Here is a 22,515-nt window from a genome sequence, read left to right on the forward strand (position 1 = left end):
GTTCTCAGCTAATGCCACGTGGAGGATATATGAGCCTTCCCCACTGAGCCCTATGCAAAGTGAATAGTTTTGAAAAACTAAATGATTGTGCTTTTTTCAAGCTGCAAAGTTTGGGGGTAGTTTGTTATAAAGTAATAGGTAACCAGAATGGTCAGGACTCAAGGGAACCTGCATGCTCTGGAAGAGTGAGACAGCTGGGCCTCATGAGCATGGGAATATAGATTTAGGAATAGGAGGATTGGGAATTCCCTGGGGGTCCAGTGGTTAAGAGGACTCGGTGCTTTTGTTTTCACTACTGGGCGCGGGTTCAATCCCTGGTCAGGGAACTAAGGTCCCACAAGCCATGTGGTGCGGCCAAAAAAAAAAAAAAAAAGGAGTAGAAAGATCATTCAGGACCCAATATGGTTCAGGTGAGTAGATTCCTTTTGCACTATATCTTTGGGTGTCAGCATCCAATCAGGAGACAGAAACAATTTGAACAGAGACTTCCCTGGTGGCCCAGTGGTTAATCTGCCTTCCAATGCAGGGGACTAGGGCTCAATTCCTAGTCGGGGAACTAAGATCCCACACGCCACGGGGCAACTAAGCCCTCACGCCACAACTAGAGAGCCCACATGCTGCTCTGCAGCCCGAGTGACACAAGTAGAGAGAAGCCTTCAAACTGCAACAAAGAGCCTGCATGCCACAACGAAAGGCCCCGCAGGCCGCAACTAAGACCCGATGTAGCCAAATAAATATTTTTAAAAAAGAGAGAAACAATTTGAACAAAGAAAGTTTAAATAATTAATCATTGAAACAGGACATTAGAGTAAAAGGATTGACAAATAAGTGGGTAACTAAGGGAAAAAGAGAACTCTAGGAATCACAAATGTAGGTTACAGCCACTATTCTTATGGCTGAGGCACAGCACTCAAATAAGGAGCAAATGTGGAAGAGCCCCTTCCTCCCTTGGGATTGAGGTCTACACCTCGCGTGAGAGAGAGCAGCTGTGGCCAACTGGATGGCGAGGTGCCACACTAATGCGACATGCTAGGAATCTGGCTGCTGGAGAGCTGGGGGAAGACTTCCACAGGAATTGGAAATGGAAAAGTGATAGAGAACAATGAACGAAATCAAAAGCTTGTTGTTCAATAGATCAAAAGCTCAATGATACTGATAAACCTCTGTCCAGATTAGCCAAAAATAAATAGCAAAGGCACACATCACCAATATTAGGAATGAAAAAGGGGATATCACCACAGACTCTTCAGACAATAAAAAAAAGAGCATCTTTCATCAGCATCTTGTAATTTTCAGCATACAAGCTCTGTACATGTTTTGGTAAGTTTCTACCTGAGTATATTATTTTCTTTGGAACATTTGTGTTTTTAATTTCAGTTTCCACGTGTTCATAGTTAGTATATAGAGATGTGATTGATTTTTATATGCTGACATTGTATCCTGTGATCTTGCTGAACTCCCTTATTTAGTTTGAGGATTTTTTGGTTTCGTTTTTGTGGATTCCTCGGGATTTTCTATGTAGACAATCATGTCATCAGCAAATAGGGTCAGTTTTTTTTCTTTTTTTATAAATTTATTTACTTATTTTTTATTTTTGGCTGCGTTGGTTCTTCGTTGCTGTGCGCGGGCTTTCTCTAGTTGCAGTGAGCAAGGGCTACTTTTCATTGTGGTGCGTGGGCTTCTTACTGAGGTGGCTTCTTTTGTTGTGGAGCAGAGGCTCTAGGTGTGCGGGCTTCAGTAGTTGCGGCACGCGGTCTCAGTAGTTGTGGCGCACTGGCTTAGTGGCTCTGAGGCATGTGGGATCTTCCTGGGCCAGGGATGGAACCCTGCGTGTCCCATGCATTGGCAGGCAGATTCTTAAACACTGCACCACCAGGAGAGCCCCGTCAGTTTTATTTCTTCCTTTTCAATCTGTACGCTTTTTATTTTTATTGCTTTATTGCAGTGGTTAGAACTTTCAGAGTAGTGAGTGTGGACATTGTTTTAAGGGTAACTGGGATTTGTATTAATCAGATATGGTAAGATACGAAGATACGGAAATAACTGTTGAAGAAGTTTTTTATACTCACATTCCCTAGCATGCCACGGAAGGGGGTCACACAGGGAAACACTGGGGTTGGTGAGGAGGCAGAGAACAGGGGAAAATGTGTGCAAGGGGCTTTATTGTGGTTTCTTTGGGAAGGGATGGGCGAGGCAGGGTAAGAAAGTTTAGGATTGGCTAGCTTGAATTTCAGTGGGCTCTAGGGTAGGGCACGAGGATAGTGGCCCACTGTGTGAAAAGCCCAATAAAGGTGGCTGAAGGTACAGGCTCTGGATTTGTTGCTTTGCATTCGAAAGGCATGCTTGTGTGCAAGTTATTTACTAACTCTGGGAACTGGCCAGCCCTGGGAGGGGCAGTCTCTGTAGGAACAGCAAGGACCCACCCAGTGGTCAGAGGATCAGAATACAGAAAATAAGACACGATTAAAAGACAGCCTTGCCTTGTTCTCAATCTTAGGCAAACATTCGGTCTAAGTATGCTAATTGTAGGGTTTCTGTCATGCTCTTTATCAAGTTAAGTAGTTTCCCTCTATTCCAAAGTTGTTTTTATCATGAATGGATGTTAGATTTTGTCAAATACTTTTTCTCATCAATTGATATGATCATATACTTTTTCTTCTTTAGCATGTTAATACAGTGGATTACGTTGGTTGTGGATGAACCAGTTTTGCAAACCTGGAATTAAATTCCCTTGGCCATGGTGTATAATTCTTTTTATACATTGTCAGATTCAATTTGTTAATATTTTGTTGAGGTTTTTTATGCCTAAGTTTGTGAGACATTAATTCTCCAGAAGCAATCTCATTTCTATATATTAACAATAAATACCAGTCTGTAGGTTTTCTTTACTTGTACTGTCTTCATCCGGTTTTGGTATCAAGAATACCAACAACAACAAACAATCCAAATAAATGTGACCTTAAGAGTCACCCAAACTACCCTCACATTGTTTGTTGAATTATGGCAGTGGCCATATTTTTATCCTGAGTTTTACTACCAGCAATTATTGTATTTATTGAGAACCTAACATTCTTGGTGTATTATGTTTATTTAATGCAGTACCTGATAATGCAATTCTCATTTTTTTTCCTACTTAAAAAATATCAATTCCTTGAGAAAAGGAGCCAGGGCTGTGCAAAGCTTATATGCTCAATTTATTTGCTATAATCAATCATGTGCCTGACTAGTAAAATGAGATTTACAATTAAATACAGTGACTTAACAACAAAGGGCTCAAAAATGAAAATCCAAACCAAACCAAACCAATTAAAAAACCAAGAGTAAGTTTCACAGGAATCTTAAAATCAAACTGAGTAATCCCCACACTGATTAAAGTTTAAAGTCTTTTTCCTTGCATGAAAATGAAATATGAATAATTACACAATTATAGACTATATTCAAAAATATATTAAGATTCATGATCTTCTAGTGATGAGTACACAAATACTGCTTTATTTGGCTGAATTATCTAACAATGTTATTAGCACTTTATGATAAGAACACGCAAGAGATATGGGAACATATGTATAACTGATTCACTTTGTTATAAAGCAGAAACTAACACACCATTGTAAAGCAATTATACTCCAATAAAGATGTTTAAAAAAAAAAAAAACACCATTCCCCACACGATACTCTGCATTTTTCTGTTATTATGAGCAATTTTAGATATCCTCTTTTTTCCTTCCCCTTCCATAGACTGTTCATATGCCCTTATTATCTTGGTATCATTCTGAGTCTTACATCCTTTTATTCTTGAAAATATACTACGTTGGCAGGCTTGAATTTTTGTACCAATAATGTTAAGTTTACTATTAACCACAAACCTGGCCAAACGCCTACTGCCTTTCAGAAGCTACCATATTTATCATTCATTCCAAGTGATTATTTTGGTTTTTATTTTCATTTATTTATACAGCACACCTAATTCTTCTAAGTGGTCAGTTAATAGTTTACAAAACCTAGACCAGATGAAATCCAGAAGTATTAAGGCTTTGAAGGTGTGTTTTAATTTAATTTTAAAAAGAATTAAGATTCCTTAAACTCTATAGCAGCATACCCATCCTTCCAAGCATTCCAAAACTCTGAAGGGCAGACAGAATTTTCTGTTACTACAAACATAAAAATCATTGCAGAGCTCACGAACATTTCAAATATAATTATGAACAATGCAGACCTGGAACTGCCTTTCCATGGAGTTGTCCTCTTAAAGAGTTAGTTTTTCAGATATTTTTCCAGAGAGTAGTTTACTGGAGGTGAATAAAATGAATTCAGTGCTATACAAAATAGTAAAAATTTTTATTTACAAATTAATAAACTATAATAAACATGACCAAACAACAAAGAAAGTTATTGGCTTCTATTCATTATGGCTAGAAATATAAATTATTTAAACAAGTATCTAAATCTGCCTCCTGCTTCCAGATAAATTAATGTATTGCATATACATATTTTCAAGTTGTTCCTAACTCTTATTCAGACTTAAGACTTGGTCACTCCTCTATTTTTTACATAGAATTATAAACAGTCTTTAAAAAAAGCTAGCAGAGTAATAAATATAAAAATTTTATACATCCTATAATCTGGATTAATTATGATTAATCTGTGGAAATACACAGTACAAATCTATCAATCATACACAATTAGGTCTAACTGTTATATACAGAAAATAAATTTTACAACAGTCAGTTTTTATTCATATTCTTGAAAGGTATAGCACTATTCCCAATAAGTATTCCTTCCATCACTTCTGTATACTTTATACATTCTCAAACCAAAAAGAAACAACATACACCTATTTGACTTTTTGCTTTTTTCTTGCTTGAAACTGCTCTGTTTTGTTTTTTACAGATTTAATCAACATTGACAAGGCAGGATCAATGGATCTCTTGTGTGATTCCTTCTGAATTTCACTCCCTTTTTTCTTTATTGCCTGAGTAAGTTCTTGTTCTTTTTGTTCTCTCTGACGGGCTTTCTCCTCAAGGATTTTTTCCATAGCTTTTGTTTTCTTGAAATTAGGATCTGAAGGATCCAAATTGAACAAGTGGGAAGTATACATTGCCTGAAACCGTGCATCCTTAACATTGACCTGCAAATCCAAAAGGAAAACATAAATAAATAAAATTAGCAAACCAAAAGGCCCAGAAATGGGACCAAATTTCGAAAGTAAGTGAGTTGATTATATAAAATACAAACGTGGGCATTTTGCATTGATTCATTAGAAAACTGTTCTCCCACAGATCTTCAATGGAGTTTTTGTTTGTTTTTTTGCGGTACGCGGGCCTCTCACTGTTGTGCCCTCTCCTGTTGCGGAGCGCAGGCTCAGCGGCCATGGTTCACAGGCCCAGCCGCTCCTCGGCATGTGGGATCTTCCCGGACCGGGGCACGAACCCGTGTCCCCTGCATCGGCAGGCAGACTCTCAACCACAGCGCCACCAGGGAAGCTCTTCAAGGGAGTTTTAAGGTTTATTCCTGAACCGCAATGTGCAGGGCACACTGTTTTTCATCACACAACGACAATATCCTTGAAAGGGAACTATCCTAGTCTATGTATACAATGGCCTGGAACGACACCAGCCACTTAGACCGAGCGTCTGGAGGAGGGGAATGACCCCTGGAGTAGGCAGGCTCCTCCACGCTTACAGTGTGAAACCTCTTTCTGGCTGGGATAATTAAGCCGATAATTAAGCCAATGGTATCTCCTGCTGGAGTTTTGTGCAGTCATTGCATTCTGAGTACATTAAACTTTTTTTCAACCTTCGTGCTAAAATGAGCAGCTACTGAGGGCAATTCATACAGCAAAAGATTTAAAGATTAAAATGGGAAAGATGGCACCCCTGAGACCAAGATCCGGTCAGATACAAGCCCCGAATTTATCCTTTATCTTTCTACAAGAACACTGTGGTCCTACATGTTAAGAGTGTACCCTTAACTCCAGCCAGGTCTTCAAGTATTGCCAGGCACAGGGGTGACCAGCCAGAAAGGGAGCATGACTCACTGCCACCCATCATTCCCATGCGAAAAATGAGTCCACCCGGAGATGGACTGTAGAGTTACTTAGTTATAGTAAGGACAACAGACGTGATACCACGACACTCATGAAAAATGTTTTTATGCATGATGATTAGTATGTGGAGACAGTTCTCAAAATAGAAGATCTGACTACAAATCATTCTTTGTTTTTAACTTTTCATAAGAAAATCAATTCACCAAAAAGTTCAGTGGAACAGCACACACATGGAGCTGACTTAACAGAAACCGGAGCTACACAGTGGTTTCAAAGTCCCTCTCCACGCTACTTAGAAGTTATCTGTACGCCCCTCTCAATTCTCTAAACAACTTCAAAATCTCTCCCATCTTCTTCTGGGTCTATTCTTCCATGCTAATGGATGGAAGTCATCAAATAGTTCCTGACAGCTGTTGTAGGTTTTCTGTACAGGGTTCAAACTCATGCATGGGGACTGTGTGGTCACTAGAAGTATGTACTTAGCAAAAAGAGGGAAAAGAGGGAGCAATGGAAACAAGAAACAAAGCAATTAAAAAAGCATGGCCTACTGCACTGGCCTTTGCACACAGCGTGTGGCACGATGTGATGTGAACCTGCTATTTCTCAGTCAGGCTTAATGATGCAGAACTTTCCCAGTGTGAGCATCACAGTGCATGTGATTCTAACACTAAAAGCTACATATTTTGGTGCAACATGGCTACCAAAATAGAAGCCAACTACATCACCTGGTGCTCAACCAAAGAAACACCCCATGGATGAACTGGCTGTGTTGGGCTGAAAGATGGTAGCTTTGGCTCCATGCTCAATTTTTTTTTTTTTTTTTTTTGCGGTACGCAGGCCTCTCACTGCTGTGGCCTCTCCCGTTGGGGAGCACAGGCTCCGGACGCACAGGCTCAGTGGCCATGGCTCACGGGCCCAGCCGCTCCGCGGCATGTGGGATCTTCCTGGACCGGGGCACGAACCCGTGTCCCCTGTATCGGCAGACGGACTCTCAACCACTGCGCCACCAGGGAAGCCCTAAGACGCTCGATTTTTATCTCCAGAGCTGACTTTAGATATAACACCAGCTTTAAGAAGATAATGACTATTGTCCCTGGTTACCTCAAAGTCATCCTCCAATAATTCCTTCTTCTTCATAAGCTGTTTTTTCTTCTTTTTGCTCAGATTCTGGTGCTCCACAATCTTGTTATAATTGAAGTGTTTCTTGCTCTCTTCCTCCTCATCCATCACGAGCAAAGCCATTTCAGCCTGTGGAGAGAAAAAAGAGTTCAAATATACAACAGTGCTTTTCTTTCCCTAAACAGGAGTATAGGGCACAGATATCCCCCCAGGAAAGGAGAACCGAGCCACCAATGCTCTGGGATAACACTTGTCATCCGTAAACTGATTGTGGATTACCAGAACTCAAAACGAAACCCAGAGATCTCTGTACAGTAATGGGTATAATTTTTAGAAGCAACATCACTGACAGCAGGAAGCTTTATCTAAAATCCAGACCATATTTCACCTAGTGTAACTGGTTAGTAGGCTGTAGAAATAAGAGTCCTCAAGTCCCCCAAATAAAAATTTCTCATTTTCAGTTTGTTCTTTTTAAGCAGACACTAAATCTAGCAAACATGTAGTATTTTGTGATACAAACTAGACTTTCCAAACATGCTTTAGGAACAAGGAATTCCTTTTTTCTTTTGCTTTTTTTTGGCCTTTACTTCTTCAATGTTGACACATGTCTATGAAGGCAGGATCTTAGTATTTGCTTCTGTAATCTAATATAATGCTTGTTTCTACTAAATAGGTATTTTCTACTGACCATGGGATTAAATGTAAACCTTCAAGAATCAAGTAAACAACCATGTACACTAGAGAAAATACAGAGTGTGCTATGAGATTCCTGTGAATCTTCCTCCATTACCACTTTAGACTGCTTTAATTATGTCTCCCTTCCACCACCAGTACCCGCAGTTGGCTTTCTTTTTAGAGCCATTTTCTACAAAAGAAAGGTTTTCTTTTGCTCCTTAACTCTGTGAACACTACTGCACATGCAGTAAAACATGCATTAAGATGCAGAGTTTAGGTGACCAGTCAGGCTCCCTTCTAGACAGTGCTATGAACATCAGTCTTGTGAACATTGTTGACTCCAATTCCTGTCTCAGAAAAAATACATATTACTCTGTGCCATGGATCTTTGGAGGCACTGAAGCATAAAGTTCACTACACTTCCAAGAAAGACTAATTTTGTACACTAAATTTATGTTATTTTCAATAATAAAAAGAGAGAAATGAGCATTGAACAAGCCATAAAGCAAACCCTGTATTACAGGGTTTAAAACTTATGGCATTATTATTTTAGGGTTTTAATAGTACTATTTTTTTTTGTCTCAGTTATAGTGAGACCAAATTAAAACTTGAATTAAATTATTGAATTAAAACTTATGGCATTATTATTTTAAGGTTTTTATAGTAGTTTTTTTTTGGTCTCAGTTATAGTAAGGGTTTTGAATTAAATTGAATTAAAACTTATGGCATTATTATTTTAAGGTTTTAATAGTACTATTTTTTTTTGGTCTCAGTTATAGTAAGGGTTTTTAATAATAAGATATTTTCCTCTTAATCACAAAGGGACATGCCTTGGGTTTGAGGTAAATTTTAACTTTGTACTAGCTGGATACTAGTTGGAGAAATTTGGTAAAAAGATGACATTTAAAAACTATGCTTGGGACTTCCCTGGTGGTGCAGTGGTTGGGAGTCCACCTGCCGACGCAGGGGATGCGGGTTCGTGCCCCCCTCCAGGAGGATCCCACGTGCCGCGGAGTGGCTGGGCCCGTAAGCCATGGCCACTGAGCCTGCGCGTCCGGAGCCTGTGCTCCGCAACGGGAGAGGCCTGTGTACCACAAAAAACAAAAACAAAAACAAAAAAAACTATGCTGCAGAAATTCTTATTTATAAATTCATAACTAAAATAAGTTTTTTTTTTTTTATTAGGGATACTGGAAACACATGGATAACTCCACTTGAACTGTACATATCAATTATCCACTAAGCATGTAACCATGACCATGTCTTACCTTTTGTCTTTCTAGTTCAGCTTGTTCCTCTGGAGATGTGCCATCTTTTGCAGATTTTGTTGATTTCTTCTTTTCTTTTATACCTGGCACAACAAACCAACATAGGAGGGTTAAAAATTATAAGACTATCACAGCAACAATCTGTTTATACTATTTTATTTTAAAAATTTTGTTTATAACAAAAATGCAAGGTATCTATCAATAAATATATAGAAACTAAAGAAAGTAAAAAAGTATTACTTAGATGACTATGGGTATGAATGGAATAATAATAGTCTGGAGGGGATAAGTAAATATTACAAAGAAGGAATTTCTTCTGAAAGTAATGTATAATTATATATACATCAGCTAAAAAAGAAAAATCATAAGATCATTTCAACAGATACAGAATAAGTACTTGATAAAATTCAACATCCACTCATGACAAAATATATACATTTAATAAAATTCTATTCAAGGAAATCTTTACAAAGATTAACAAGATAGATTTGATATACATGTAATACAGTGTGCTGAACTGTACTACAAAGTGAAAACAAAAACACTGTACTACATAATGAGAAAAATAGAACAGTTGGCTTAGTATGTAATAAAATGTAGCATCATACATCACTGGAAAAAGAAAGGATTATTCAATAACTGGTGCTAGGCAATTTGTTTTATTCTGCAAAAAAAAATTTGAGCTATAGATGCATCGCATAATTTACAGGAAAATAAAATGCAGATGTATTAAAGAGTTAAACATTAGGAAAAAAAACCCTGTGAGAAAATACAAGGGAACAGCTACCTGATCTTAAATAGAAGGAATGTTTTCTTAGCGTAAGAATAATAGGAGAAATCACAAAGGGAAAAAAAACAAAACACAGGTAATTTTAATATATAAACTCTTAAAACTCATCAGCAAAATGAAAAATTCATCTCTATAATGACAATTTGACGATAACTACCTGTAAGTAAAAGTTTAACAAAACCCTTTCTCTTTCTCTAAAGATAAATTTGATCTTTGTTTAACTTTCTGGTTCTATTATTATTAAACAAAATTACTCATGGGAAAACTGGCTCCTGAGTAGAAAACTGACTATATTTTCAGGCACTCAGGGACTTCTGGAGAACACAAGGTGTTAGATGAGGCAGTAACACACGCAGTTAAGGGCACTTGACTCGGGAGCAGCTGGCCTGGGTTTAAATTCTGGCTCAACTACATTCTAGCTGTAGCAGTTTGTGCTTGTGTCCTTATCTGTACAGTGGGGATTATAATACTTGCACCTACCTCCTAGGGTTATTGTGATGACTAAATACACTAAAAAATGTTAAGAGCTTAATGTCTGGCACATGGTGCTATAAACTACTTGCTATCACTGTTATAACAGTCTGACTATACATATATAAGGTATCTTGGGTTCCTTGGTGATCACGCAGATGCTTTGATTTTTCTTCCTTTTTTTGTCTGTTGGGAGGGGTTCAGGGAGAATTGGTGTCAAAGTATGAAGAACTACTCTGAAGAGTAAGAAGGTTCAGAATCCACAAAGACATGTTCTGTTACTCTAGAATGTTATTACACAATCTCAACCTTCTCTGAGCTGCTGGACACTGTCTTATTTGGATAAGTTGAGTTCTCTCCTTCCAAATGCAGAGAAACCAATGGTCTCTAAAGTATTAACAACAATTAATGCTTCTACAGCACTTACTAGGCACCAGAAAGTACTGCTGTTTTATTCCATTTTATACAGGAACTGCTTTAGTCCTCACAATGCTATGAGGTAGATTCTGTTATTTATTACAATCTTCACACTGTGGGTGAGGAAACTGAAACACAGAGAGGTTAAGCAATTTGTCTCAAGGTGAGTAAGTAAAGGAACCATGATTCAAACCCGAGCACTCCAGCTCAGGCTCTCTGTTAATCACCCATACTTCATCCCTTCGCTATCAAATGTCATTCTCCCTGGAAGAGCCATTTCCATTTAAAATGCATTTTGTTGTAAAATAATAAAGTAAAATTCACAGAACATAATGATGGCTGAACAACCGCAGCTAATGGGGGATAACAGGAAGTAGAGAGAAGCTTTAGAAGCTGCTCCACGTGTACTAGCCCTGCTGCACTAAGGCAGCCCTGCCCAGCTGAGAGAACACACCTGCACGTAAGTGTGGCCTCGTTCACCCCTCACTGCTACCAAGGCGTCTGTCTGCACTTTTAAGAAGAAATATCATTATATGTAGCCCTTCCCCTAAGTGAGATAGTGCTCCTATCTCAAATGTTTTTCAGGGAATGATGTATCTGCTTTAAGATTATAACCTTTTCTCTGTTGTAAGTATGTGCACGTATTTATACATATAAATATCATCAAGAGTCCACTTTCTTAGGGTCTGACTCCCACACCCTAAGTTTACCTCTGCTCTCTTAAGGCAATAGCTCCTTTTGAAGTGAATGGACAAGTGACATATGCAGAAGATCATTCTGTGGCAGGGGAAAAAAATCAGGCTGTATATGATTAATACATAAAGGAGATAAAGATCTTCACATACAGCTGTGGGAAATAATTTCAAAGAGCCCACAATGAACTGTTCCGGATTTTATAACAACCTGGTGAAAAGCCATAAAAATAAACTTGAAAGGAAGACTGCAGCAAGAGAGGAAAAAAATCTCCAAGATGGTCAGGGCTAAAAATGATATCCAATTTTAGTGTGATGAAAATTTCTTTGCTCATGAAGAATTTACTGTGTGCTACATTGAACTGTTTAGTCAGAAGATAAATAATGTGTAGAGACCCTTTCTGCACTGTTAACAAGATCATATTAGGTGGGCATATCTTTATTTTTTTAAAAAAAGCATTTTTTAAAAAAAAGGCATTTTCCCTTTGGAAAGCTTTCAGACCTAATTTAGTGAAGAGTACTAGGGAAATGAAAGTCCCTGTTCTGAAACGTTATCTTTATTTTTCAGTGAATCTTTTGGCAAGTAAGAGTCCACATCTCCTGGGACTGTGGCAAAAAGGACATATAGATGATTCTAATAAGCTGAATATTAACAGAGACTTGAAATCGGGTGTTAGGGTTTTATAGTTAAGAAAAAAAAATCTGGGCTTCCCTGGTGGCACAGTGGTTGAGAGTCTGTCTGCTGATGCAGGGGACACGGGTTTGTGCCCTGGTCCGGGAAGATCCCACATGTCGCGGAGCGGCTGCGCCCGTGAGCCATGGCCACTGAGCCTGCGTGTCCGGAGCCTGTGCTCCGCAACGGGAGAGGCCACAACAGTGAGAGGCCCGCGTACCACAAAAAAAAACCCCAAAAACTAAACAAGCCTTCCTGAGGCCACTATCCCTTTAAGCAAAAAAATGTAACAATACATCCATGGAAAAAGACGTGCTGCAAACAATTGATCTGTAAAAGGAATATCTGTAAAAGAAATTCCATTTTCCATTACTTGTAATGTCAGAGAATTGTTCCCATAAAAAAGTTCTTCCAGAGTGTTCAGTTGAGAGCTTCTTGTGAGAGAGCAGTTAAGAGAGTTCACTGGAGGGCAGACTGCTCTCCGTACTGACCAGACAGGAGTGGTAAGCCCCCTAGCAATTTACTCTTTAGCAGCAAGTTCCTGCACCCAAGATCACTTGTCCATCATCAGATAATCTTCCTCTGGACCGAGGCATTCTGGCTTTGCTTGGAAAGCCAGCAAGTCCTTGTGTCCAGCTCTTATACATATGGATCCTGGCTCTGGCTTTGGTCTTTACACAACGCACTTGTAGAGTTACAAAAAGTAAAAGGGAGCCATTAGGATTCAGGTTCTATCATCTACAACTGGCCCTTGTGCAATTCAACCACGTTTTCAGTTCACTCCTCTATAAAGTGGGCTAAAGTTTGGATTAGAGGACAGAATGCATATAAGAGCATTTGTAAACTGTAAAACTACATACGAGCAGTATACTGTAAGCACCCAGCATACTGGCTGAATGAATCAAATATGTGTGCCTTATTATTAGATTTTCATGGTGGTTTATCAAATATCTAAAGTTGTCAAGACAAAGGATACATTCTAATAGGGTATATTTAACATGTGATGTACTCCTACTTCTTCAAAAACAAAATCTTATCAAACAGTTTATGCAATTAGCACTAAGCAAATTTCTCCAATACTTCATTTCTACAAGAAAAAAAAACTTTTAGCTCATCCTAGAAATACATTTTCAAAACTCTCATCTAATATTGAGTTTGCAGTTTAAAAAAAAATAGAAAAATTATAGCAAATTTACAGTGTAGGGGGTAAAAACTTAAAAGGAAAAATTAGAAAAGATTTCTAGTACTCATATTGGCTCCTAACCCGAGCCAAACACCAGGTCTGGCATCAGTAACTGAACTCAATTTCTCCATATGTTGAAGAGCGTGTAAGTTTAGCTCTGGGATTGCCTAGGGCAAAGGTATCCTGGCTTAAAATGTCTCTGTCCTGCTCAACCATGGAGCTGAACTATACACCCTTCCAAACACTAATGCTTTTCCTCCTATTTCATGGCGGTTCCTTCTGTTTCATAAACTTTCCCCCTACCTTCCAGGTGATACCTTCTCCAGGAGGACAGAGTACCTTACACAGCCTCCTGACTTCAGAGCCCAAACCTGCACCTCCCTCTCTTACCAATGCTTTCTACCCCTTGTTCCATGGTTTGAAATACTATTTAGAGGCTACCGATTCCTAAGTCGGAATCTAGGAGTTATGCTAAATGCCTTCCTTATCCAAATAAAAAGATCGGCAAGTCCACCTCCAAAATATATCTAGAATCCCATTTACTTTTCTCCTTCCAATTCCATTACCGTCGTGCTGTCTAGACCAACCATCACCTCTAGACCTCTACAAAAGCCTGGTCTCTCAGCTCTCACCAATGCCTTTCTTCAATCTGTTCTCTTTGCAGGACCCACAGTAGTATGTTAAAATGCATACCACATCACGTCACATCCTTGCTTTAAGACCCTTCACCGGCTTCCCACTGTCAGTAGAGTAAAATCCAAATTTGTCACCGTGACACAAGGCCCTGCAGGGTCAATCCTGTGTCCCAGCCTGGCCTTATACCAAACTGCCCCTCTAACCATGCTCCAGCCACACTGGTATCTTTCCATTTCTCTGACACCAGTTCTCACCTCATAGCTGTTCTACCCATTTTCCTCTCATTTGCAATGCTCTTCCCCCAACTCTCTCTGCCTGACTCCTTCTCATTCTGCAGGTCTCAGCTCAAACGTCACCATCTCAGAGAAGCTTGCTTTGCCGACCCTATATAAAGAAAGCTACTCTCCTTCTTCCTCCCAGTTATATGCTCTGTATTACCCTATTTATTAGTTCCTTTAAAACAGTGATATTTGCATAATATTCTTATTTGTTTACCTGTTTAGCATGTCTTCCCTAAAACTATAATCTACTTAAAGGATGTAACTTAGCTTCTATTATTAGTGCTGTATCTCTAGCCTAGCAGAGTGCTCGGCACCTGGTAGGCACTCAAAAATATTTATTGATAGAATGAATAAACATGTCAAGATACCATTTTTTAGTCCTAACTTTATCTAAAAAAAAAAAAAATTCACTCTTTTGTTTTTCTCTTTCCTTAAAGCCCTTAAGCCCAGATATAAATAATTATTCCTAGAAAGTATGCTGAAATCAAAAGTATATCGAAAGCAAGCAAACGTAATCTGCATTTTCCCTTGGAACTTTGGATACTAACTTTAGGGAAAACTATTCACAATTTAAATGTGCTGATTCCAAGAAACAAGCTACCCAAGCCACCAAGCTATTTAACTTACTCTTTGAATCCTACCCCGAGTTCTGCAGTTTGACCAGATTTCACATGCCAAATGAAGCACTTTGGAATGAGAACAAGGAAACTATAATGCTTTGCATTTCTCTGTTATAAACTTGGTTTCCTGAAATCGGAGGATAAGGCTAAAATCATCTTCTAGAAATGACTGCTCAGGTATGATAAAAAGCATCTTCTAGAAATGACTGCTCAGGTATGATAAAAAGCAGAATATGCTAAGTTTCCATTTCCCTTTCCAATTCCTAAGAATCTCACATCCTATAATAGACTTTATTCATCTTGATCTCCTTTTCATCAATAGAATGTCAGTGATAAAAGGCTATAACAACCAAGAAATAATTTTGAGCAATTTTGACTTTCCTGCTGAGAACTATTCTGGCCCACTAGTCACAAGGGACAAGAAGCAGGGAAACTTCATAAAATCCTTCTCTTTACAATGCCAGCTTGGAGTTGCTCCAGCAACAAGCCTTTGGGGTTCATGTGTGTGGTATGCAGAGCAGGGGGAAGCAAAATGCATGAGAACAAATGGAAAATGCTTACAGTGGTCCTGCACTGACTTGTCCAAGTATGGCCTGAACCTTACCACACACTTTTATACACACACACAATTTATACATACCAAAAAGGTAAGAATGAAAGCATTCAGGAAAGAATGACTGGTGCATGCGCAATGGAAACAAAGCTCCCTGGATATAGGAAATCAGATACCTGATAGTTTAGGGATTCAAGGAAAAAGGGGAGGAAGCTGGCTTTCAGCTACAATGAAGCTCATAATGAAGCAGAATAAATGAAAAGGGGATAAAATGAAACATAGATGCTTTTGTCTATTTGAGCCGAAAAGCTTTCATACTATGAATAAAACCCTGTTTCACACATGTAAATCATGTAAAAATTAAAAAAAATCATACACATATCCACAAATATATAAACAAATTTATTCCATGCTTTCAATTCTTCATAGTCTGTGCAAAGAGAGACGTAGAATGGATGTGTTATAATAAAGCAGTGAAAGCACTCAAAAATATGACTTCCTTTTTTTCCTCATCCTTTTATAGTCAATCTGTCTATAAGGATATTTCCCAGAAAGGCATCTCCAGTAAACTGTTAAATTAATCATATTACCCAAAGTTTCCTATAATGAAATTATTTCTTGTATGTACAGGGGGCATGCTGACCCCTCCTAATCCGATCAATGGTTACATCCCAAAGGACAAACTTGCTTATAAGCCACTAGGGAGCTATACAAATTCTAGGAATTTTATTTTTTATTTTTTTATTTTTTAGTGAAACAAAGTGTTTATCAGAAGGAAAAAGAGTATGTGTGAATAGGCACACACAGGCGGACTTTAGATTCCAAGTGAAAACTACAAATATGGGCTGGCTTACCTATTTTTTTAGCTTCTTTGGCAAAGTATGGGTCATTCATATCAACATCAGAGGGAACTTCATCTTCACTGGCCTCTTCAGCAAGAGCCTTAAAGTTGAATATAAAAATACATACAGTTTATTATAAGGACCAAAATATACAAGCGTCAAGAAAAACCATACTTCTTTTAAATCAAGCCGTTCAATCTAAAATTAAAATAGTTTTTTAAATGGATCAGTTTATAAAATAACTCCTGAGTAACTCTTTTGTTTGTTCAACAAATACTTATGGAATACTTAATAAATGCAGGAACTATGTAGGGCTTTTGAGAGAAATGAAAGTTATCAGATACATGGTTTTTGTCTTCAAAAATTTTACAATCTATTAAAAGAAGTTATAGACACATAAACAGACATATATATAGTAATAGTAATAGTAATTCAAGATAGGAAGTGCCAAAGACACAAAAATAAAATACAGACATTCAAGGAGAAGAATACTTTGAGATGGGTGATCAGTGAAGAGAGGTGGCCTGCCTCATCTCTCATGAAACTAAGAAATGGCAGTGATTATCAACAGCTTGAAGTACTGCATTGTGGGTTATCTTTTAAATCATTAAAGCAATTCATCTGCTGGTTATTTAAAGAAAATGATAATGAACTTACCGTTCTCATCACCCAACTTCAACAATTACCTTGTTTTATCTATAATCCACTCATGAAAACTTTTGTGCTATTTTTAAGCACCTCTGTTGGTTACATTTTCCCTAATCAAATCTGAACAGTTTACTAAATTAGTATATTTAAATTTTAAAAATCAAGTCTATAAAATACACAGAACATATGCAAACTGAGATCAGACTAACCAGATTGAGTTTATCCCCAGGAATCTAAAACATGAGTCGTTTCAACAAAAACATTTAGAATGCACATTGCTAAACATCATCCTACATGCTGAAGAAGACCCACCAAGCTCTAAAAAATATTCATTTTGATATTACTATCCTTTTAAGAACAAGGGCTTCTAAGAACTTTTTCACCAAACTATTATAACCGATTCATCAGTAATATGATGTTTCTAACAAAGATTATGAAATATATAGCTAACCACATATTTATTCACATTTTTTTAAACTTTTTTTTAGATCTAAATTATAGTATATCAACTATGGCGTATAAACATATTCATTTCTTTAGTAATAATTTCTCAATATCAAATTGAAGTCACAAAGAGGAAAAGGGGAGAAAGTATTTTTAACTTGAATTCTTGAAACTCTTCTATATGTGAAGAACCTGGGGAGGTGGAAGAGATCTGCTGGAATCACCAAGTCCAGTATAGAGCTGAGTCTAGAACAAACTGGGCACTCAACTGATGTATTTTTAATATTATTGATAAAATGAGTCCAGTCTAAGCCCAATGAAGGGAAAGCGTTAAAGCAGAAGATAATCTCAAAGCACCAAATGAAAATCAAAGACAATAGCTGCTAAAGATCTCAGAAAAGAATGACTACTTTATTGACCCCATAAAGACTCATTTGTAAGTCTTCCAATAAACTGATGGCTTAATAACTTGTGGAATTATTCCACTTAAAAGATATTTTACTGCCTGAGAGAGGCAGCATATCAATGGGGGCAGGGCTCTTACCTCATTTCCTCATTTTACTATCCATTTCCAAAAACACTGAGTATAACAGGAGTTCAAAACTCACTCCATTGCATCATTCAATTTTGTAGCCCTCTTTCAATATTGCAGCTCTTGTACCAAAAGCACAAGCTTACATCATACGGAGAGAAACAACACAATACAGTAGCAAGAGCACTGGAGCAAGAGATCTGGTTTCTGGTCTCAGCTTGGCCATTAACAAGCTGTGTATCCTCAGACGAATCACTTAATTTTCTACAACTATAAAACGTCAGGGTTGGACTAAAACTAATCATTTAAGATTCCTAAAAGTTGTAAAATTCTGTGATTAGTGATACCATCTTAAGACAATAAATGCATTGCTAGAATGCTGCATTTCGTTGACAAGATAGAGTACTCTTATTGGCAAAAACCCTAAGTGGTCTCTGCTATTACTAAGGACTCTAACTCTGGAAAGATGTTATCCCTGAATGATAGGAGTCAAATCAGATTTTTCACAGACAACATATTAGCACAGAGAAAATATCCCTGATAAAGGAATCTAATGACAATATGATGTTAAAAGATCTATACAATAAAATAATACTGTAAAGTGAAAAACGCAGCTTGAGAAACGGAAATACAAAGAAAAAATTTCATTCATGTTGAAAATTTCTCTATGTATACATCCTCAAGTAAAAATGTCTGTATGTACCTCTCTTCCTCAAAAACACAGAATAGAATCAAACTGTCTTACATCTAGAAATCGACTAAACTATGCATTTATTTAGGTAGCACATAAATGTAAAATATTAGAGCAAGGCAGTTAGGTTAAATGATACAGGCTTCGTGTATATCATTATGCAGCCTTGCAGAAAACACTTCACCCACCGCAGTGAGTGGTCACATTATGAGATACTAGATGCCAAGCACCTGGTACCTTCTGATACTTAGTGGTTGCTCAATAATTATTCGGAATTATTCAGTCATGATTATCACTGATACCTTTTGTTTCTTTTTCAGTCTTTTTTTCTCTTTCTTCTTCTCTAAAAATTGTTCCCATGGGGTCAGTTTATCCTTTCCTTCCAATTTGTTTTTGACCATCTCTTCTGCACTTTCTTTAAGGCCTAAGAGAAAACACAGATAAGTTAGTTTAAAAGCTTCATTCACTGAAAAATGCAATTTACCAAAAAGGGTAATTTACATGTATTTACTAGAGTAACAAGATAAAATGCAACACTACAATGTCACAGAGTAATGTAGTATCAATCTATATCAAAGCTATTTCCCAACAACAAATGACAATAAACCTAACCAAACTGAAATGAACAAACCAACTCAGCAAATAAATATATGGTCAAGCTACTAAAGAAAACTCCTTTATTTAAGCTCAAAATTCATTTCTCTGTACTTAATTGAATTGCTTGAGACACTAAGAAAAATTCTGGAACAAAATCTTCTCAGGATATGACTACTAATTAATCTTGGGTAACAAAAGGTAAGTGGTCTTTAACATAATTATTTCTACTTGCTTCTTTGCCCAAGTAAAAGACTGTATTCCCTGGAAACTACAAGTGACTAACAAAAATTGATTAGTAAGGCAATCCCTGTTGAAATGCCCCAGGAAGAAAGAATTCCTGTAATTTCTCCTCAAGAACTCACTCTGTGAATCCACATCTTTAAGACCAAAAGGAGTATCAAGTTCAGATTCCACCTTGTATGTTTAAGTTCTTTCAATGATGTTATTCTATCTTGTAGTTATCTCTCAAGGTCCTTGTTCATTATATTCTGCAGTTCCTGATTCATGTGTCTAGGTGGCTTATGAAACAACTAGAGTGGGGTGAGAAGAAAGGAAAGGCCCCAAGGCTCATCTATCAGTTCATGAAGACCTCATTACTGTCAAAGTAAAGGAAACGTGACCACTGTGTTATCCCCTTTGATAATACAGATGTTTGTTTTACTTTGTAGTGTTTTGGGGAGGTCATGGTTGGGTTTGGGGAGAGGGAGTTTTAACATTTAGAGGACACAAAATCCATTAAAAAATTAATGGAATGAATCTAGAGACAAGGTCAACCCAGATTATCTTTCCAGATACATTCTAAATTCTAAGAAAGTGAAAACCATCCTAAGGATATAATAATTCCCCTTTCCCCAGATGAGTATACTGAGACTGAGAACGTTCAGCAACTTGCCTAAGAACACACAACTAGGAAGCCATACAGCTACAATTTTAACTCCTAACTGTCCTCTATACTATTACCAGATACATGTGAAATGCTGGTTTGATATAAAATAAAGAAACATATAGCCCACGAATAAAATCTAAAGTTTTGGGCCTCAGGTTCCTTATCTGCAAAATGAGGTTAGTCTGGATCAGAAGCATGCAAATCCCTCCTCCCGCATACACCTTTTTTCTCCTAAAAGAAAATATTTGGTAGAAGTCCAAATACACAAAACAGCTAAAAGTGGTGCTTTGGGTCCTGAGCCCCAAAGAATAGCAGAAACAGCTGGAACAGATGATCTATAAGGTCCCCTCTTTGGCTCTTAAGCCAAGACTTAATCTCTAAATTTCTGTAAGTTAGAAAAGTATTAAGGTATATGCATACTCAAGGTTATGTAGATTTGTTTTCATGACATACTGCTGGTATGCCTGATTTATGGGATACTCTCTGATTTATGGGATGCCAAATCAGAAACACAACTCTCAATTCAAAAACGTTTCTTATAAGAAAAACACAATCACTTTACTAAACAGTTTTCAGGAGAAATGTGAACTGTATAAAACATGTCCAGATCTCTGACTGAATCAAGAGATACACAGCACCTTAGGAAATGTAAACTTGGATCCTCATTTGGGAGAAAGAAGCAAATCCTGACAAAACAAGTTGAGTTCAAACAGCAAAATAAAACAATTTATATATTATGCCTGTGGGTCAGCACACAGTCCAGTCTCAAATTCTAAATGCACAGTATTGTGTTATTAAATATGATGTTTAAATAATAATCCTTAAGGTATTCTAATTTCCTCATACATTAAGAAAGATTTTATTACTCCAAAATACTAAATTAAGTAATATATTTAGAGTGTTTTTCCCCCCCGCCAAAATGTATTCTCTGGTTAATTTTAATCCTTGAAACTTAAACTCTACTTCTATCTCGGCATGATGCTAAGAAAGGTGTTACTGTTTCTTTTAGGTGACTAGAACATTAGTTTAATGTGTCTCAATCTCTATGAACTACTCCACACGTGACTGGGTCTTGACATTTTTGGGGAATATGGATACCTTCAGAATTTGATAAAAACTATGGAATCTCTGGGACTTCCCTGGTGGTCCAGTGGTTAAGACCCCACGCTCCCAATGCAGGGGGCCAGGGTTTGATCCCTGGTCAGGGAACTAGATCCCGCATGCTGCAGCTAAGACCCAGTGCAGCCAAATAAATAAATAAATAATTTAAAAAGTAATAATAATAAAATGTAAAACAAAAACCTATGGAATCTCTCTCTCAAACACTGTACTGGAAAAACTTGCATACAATGTTCAAAAGTTTATAAATCCTCAATGCTCATTTCTATGTAAGGATCCAAATGGCCTCAGGCAAACAGCATTACCAGGGCAACAGAGGTCTAGGAGAAGACGGGAGTCCATTTCCCACTATTTCAAAACTTATCACTGACATTTGTAGGTTCTACACCAGGGTTTCTCATTTCAGTACAACTGTCATTTTGGACCAGATAATTCTTTGTTGTGAAGGACTGTGCATTACAGAATGTTAAGCAATATATCTGGCCTCTCCACACTAGCTGCCAGTAGCCCCCAGTTATGAAAATAAAAAAATCTCTCCAGAATTGCCAAATGTCCTCTAGGGAGCAAAATCACCCCTAGTTGAGAACCACTGTCCTAGACAATGATTAGAAGTCATTTCTTTCCTTCCCTTTTTCCTCCCTTCCCCTTCCCTTCCCTTCCTTCATTTTTTTGTGAAGGAAGGTGCAGCATTTATTGCAGGTGCCAAACAAGGAGTCCAGGGTAGCTAATGCTCAAAAAGCCTGAACTCCCCAATGGGTTTCAGCAAAGCATTTTTAAAGGCAAGGTGAGCGAGAGGAATCCCAGGGTATGTGATCAGCTCGTGTACAATTCTCTGATTGGTTGATGGTGAGGTAACGGGGTCCTGTCATAGGCATTAACATTATCAATCCTTAGGCACCAGTAGGTCTGGGGGCTATGTGCTCATGGTCATCAAATAGTTAATTTCTTCCATTTGGTGGGGGTTTTAACATCTGTAAAACAACTCAGGAAATGTGCATTATATACTGTTATCTGCGTACTTCAGAGAGGAGCTAAAGCAGAGGACATGGGGGAGGGGTCTGTCTTAGGAAGGCCCCATAGGGTCATGCTCACTTACAGTAGGAAAAAGATACTGAATCAAACTTCAGTCACCATTAGTTCAAGATACCATAGGTTGTTTCTGAGGGAACCAAAAGGTGATATAGATCTGTTTCAGGACAGGTGATTGGAAACAATTCTCCCTTTCTTGTTCTTTAAGCATTAGAAGTCATTTCTGAAGAGAAGGGCTACTTCATTATTTGTATCACATAAATTATGTATTATTTTTGTTTGGTACTTGATTATAATGTCTTT

At 37.7% G+C, this 22,515-nt stretch overlaps 1 protein-coding gene across 1 annotated transcript in view; it reads right to left on the bottom strand.

The window, feature by feature from the left end:
- Positions 1–4,317: 4,317 nt before the first annotated feature.
- The window catches only part of ESF1 (ESF1 nucleolar pre-rRNA processing protein homolog), a 58,210-nt gene continuing 40,012 nt past the window's right edge, over positions 4,318–22,515 (bottom strand). Inside the window, exons 10-14 of the mRNA XM_004276478.3 lie at positions 18,884–19,005; positions 16,279–16,366; positions 9,109–9,191; positions 7,148–7,294; positions 4,318–5,128 (exon numbers count right to left, since the gene is read on the bottom strand). Of these exons, the coding sequence (XP_004276526.1) occupies positions 4,835–5,128; positions 7,148–7,294; positions 9,109–9,191; positions 16,279–16,366; positions 18,884–19,005 (734 nt within the window). The 3' untranslated portion in view covers positions 4,318–4,834. The remainder of the gene's footprint in view (positions 5,129–7,147; positions 7,295–9,108; positions 9,192–16,278; positions 16,367–18,883; positions 19,006–22,515) is intronic.

This window comes from Orcinus orca, chromosome 16, assembly GCF_937001465.1.
Source record: "Orcinus orca chromosome 16, mOrcOrc1.1, whole genome shotgun sequence".
Classification (NCBI taxonomy): Eukaryota; Metazoa; Chordata; class Mammalia; order Artiodactyla; family Delphinidae; genus Orcinus; species Orcinus orca.